General features: G+C 40.4%; 1 protein-coding gene across 1 annotated transcript; it reads right to left on the bottom strand.

Annotated features, from left to right (window-relative positions):
• Positions 1 to 134: 134 nt before the first annotated feature.
• On the bottom strand, positions 135 to 1,128 carry LOC138860537 (sodium/potassium/calcium exchanger 1-like). Its single transcript, XM_070118127.1, has 3 exons — positions 1,024 to 1,128; positions 481 to 666; positions 135 to 353 (listed from the first exon to the last, which is right to left on the bottom strand). Exons 1-3 carry the CDS (start codon positions 1,126 to 1,128, stop codon positions 135 to 137), a joined length of 510 nt encoding a protein of 169 aa, XP_069974228.1.
• Positions 1,129 to 2,500: the final 1,372 nt, after the last annotated feature.

Raw genomic sequence — 2,500 nt, forward strand, 5'->3', positions numbered from 1 at the left:
AACTGAAACAACAATAATAACAATAATAATGATAATACAAGCCACAGTAAGAGGAAATAATCATGGAAAAAACAATGACAGTTACCATCACCTTCACCATTATTTTGAACATGATCTTCATCACAACTATAATTCTAATCCTCATTACCATCACCATAACCATCCTCATCACCATCACCTTCCTCATCACCACCATCATCAAATTCCTCGCCACCATCACTTATCACTATCCCCTTAAGATCCTTATCACTATCCTCATCACCATTAACATCATAACCATCACCATTATCATCACCATCAACATCCTCATCACCATAACCATCCCTATCACTATCCTCATAATACCACCATCTCTATCCTCATCACCATTAACATCATAACCATCCCTATCATCATCACCATCAACATCCTCATCACCACAACCATCCTTACCACTATCCTCATCACCATTAACATCATAACCATCACCATTATCATCACCATCAACATCCTCATCACCATAACCATCCCTATCACTATCCTCATAATACCACCATCTCTATCCTCATCACCATTAACATCATAACCATCCCTATCATCATCACCATCAACATCCTCATCACCACAACCATCCTTACCACTATCCTCATCACCATTAACATCATAACCATCACCATCACCACCATCCTCCCCACCATCCCCTCAACATCTTCACCCCCATCACCATCCTCGCCCCATTCTTATCACCATCACCTTCCTCACCACCACCATCATGATAACCCTAACACCATAATCATCAAATTCCTCAACACCATCACTTATTATCCCCTTAAGATCCTTATCACTATCCACATCACCATTAACATGATAACTATCCCCATCCCCATCATCATTATTATCAACATCCTCATCACCACAACCATCCTTACCACTATCCTCATCACCATAAACATCATAACCATCACCATTATCATCATCACCATCACCACCATCACCACCATCCTCCTCACAATCCCCTCAACATCTTCACCCCCCCCCCCCCACCACCATCCTCATCCCATCCTGATCAAAGTCACCTTGCCCGCCTCCGCCCATTCGCTCCTGACCTTTGACCTGTGACCTCTGACCTTTGGTGACGGACAAATCCATCATTCTATAACAACTCAAATAACGGTAATAACCACGACACTCGTTACGAAGAACACCGTTGTTCTCTCGATATTTCCTTCGTCCTCGTTATCATAATTTCTTTATCTTTCTTTTTCTATCTTACCTTTTTATTCACTTCTATTTATCGTCACTTGTCTTACCCTCGCTATAAGCCTACAAGAGTCACAATACTAACAATACTTACGACGGTAAAATCACTGGTATTAAGGTGATTCACTAACGCACTTACGATGGTAAAATCACTGGTATTAAGGTGATTCACTAACGCACTTACGATGTAAAATCACCGGTATTAAGGCGATTCACTAACGCACTTACGACGGTAAAATCACTGGTATTAAGGTGATTCACTAACGCACTTACGATGGTAAAATCACTGGTATTAAGGTGATTCACTAACGCACTTACGATGGTAAAATCACTGGTAGTAAGGTGATTCACTAACGCACTTACGGTGGTAAAATCACTGGTATTAAGGTGATTCACTAACGCACTTACGATGGTAAAATCACTGGTATTAAGGTAATTCATTAACGCACTTACGATGGTAAAATCACCGGTATTAAGGCGATTCACTAACGCACTTACGATGTAAAATCACCGGTATTAAGGTGATTCACTAACGCACTTACGATATAAAATCACTAATAGCTTAAGAGATTCACTAACGCACTTACGACGGTAAAATCACTGGTATTAAGGCGATTCACTAACGCACTTACGATGGTAAAATCACTGGTATTAAGGTGATTCACTAACGCACTTACGACGGTAAAATCACTGGTATTACGGTGATTCACTAACGCACTTACGACGGTAAAATCACCGGCAGCTGAGGTGATTCACTAACGCACTTACGATGGTAAAATCACTGGTATTAAGGTGACTCACTAACGCACTTACGATGGTAAAATCACTGGTAGCTTAAGAGATTCACTAACGCACTCACGATGGTAAAATCACCGGTAGCTAAAGAGATTCACTAACGCACTTACGATGGTAAAATCACTGGTAGCTGAGGCGATTCACTAACGCACTTACGACGGTAAAATCACTGGTATTAAGGTGATTCACTAACGCACTTACGATGGTAAAATCACTGGTATTAAGGTGATTCACTAACGCACTTACGATATAAAATCATTGGTATTAAGGTGACTCACTAACGCACTTACGATGGTAAAATCACTGGTATTAAGGTGATTCACTAACGTACTTACGACGGTAAAATCACTGGTATTAAGGTGATTCACTAACGCACTTACGATGGTAAAATCACTGGTATTAAGGTGATTCACTAACGCACTTACGATATAAAATCATTGGTATTAAGGTGACTCACTAACGCACT

The sequence above is a fragment of the Penaeus vannamei genome, chromosome 41 (genome assembly GCF_042767895.1).
Source record: "Penaeus vannamei isolate JL-2024 chromosome 41, ASM4276789v1, whole genome shotgun sequence".
Classification (NCBI taxonomy): Eukaryota; Metazoa; Arthropoda; class Malacostraca; order Decapoda; family Penaeidae; genus Penaeus; species Penaeus vannamei.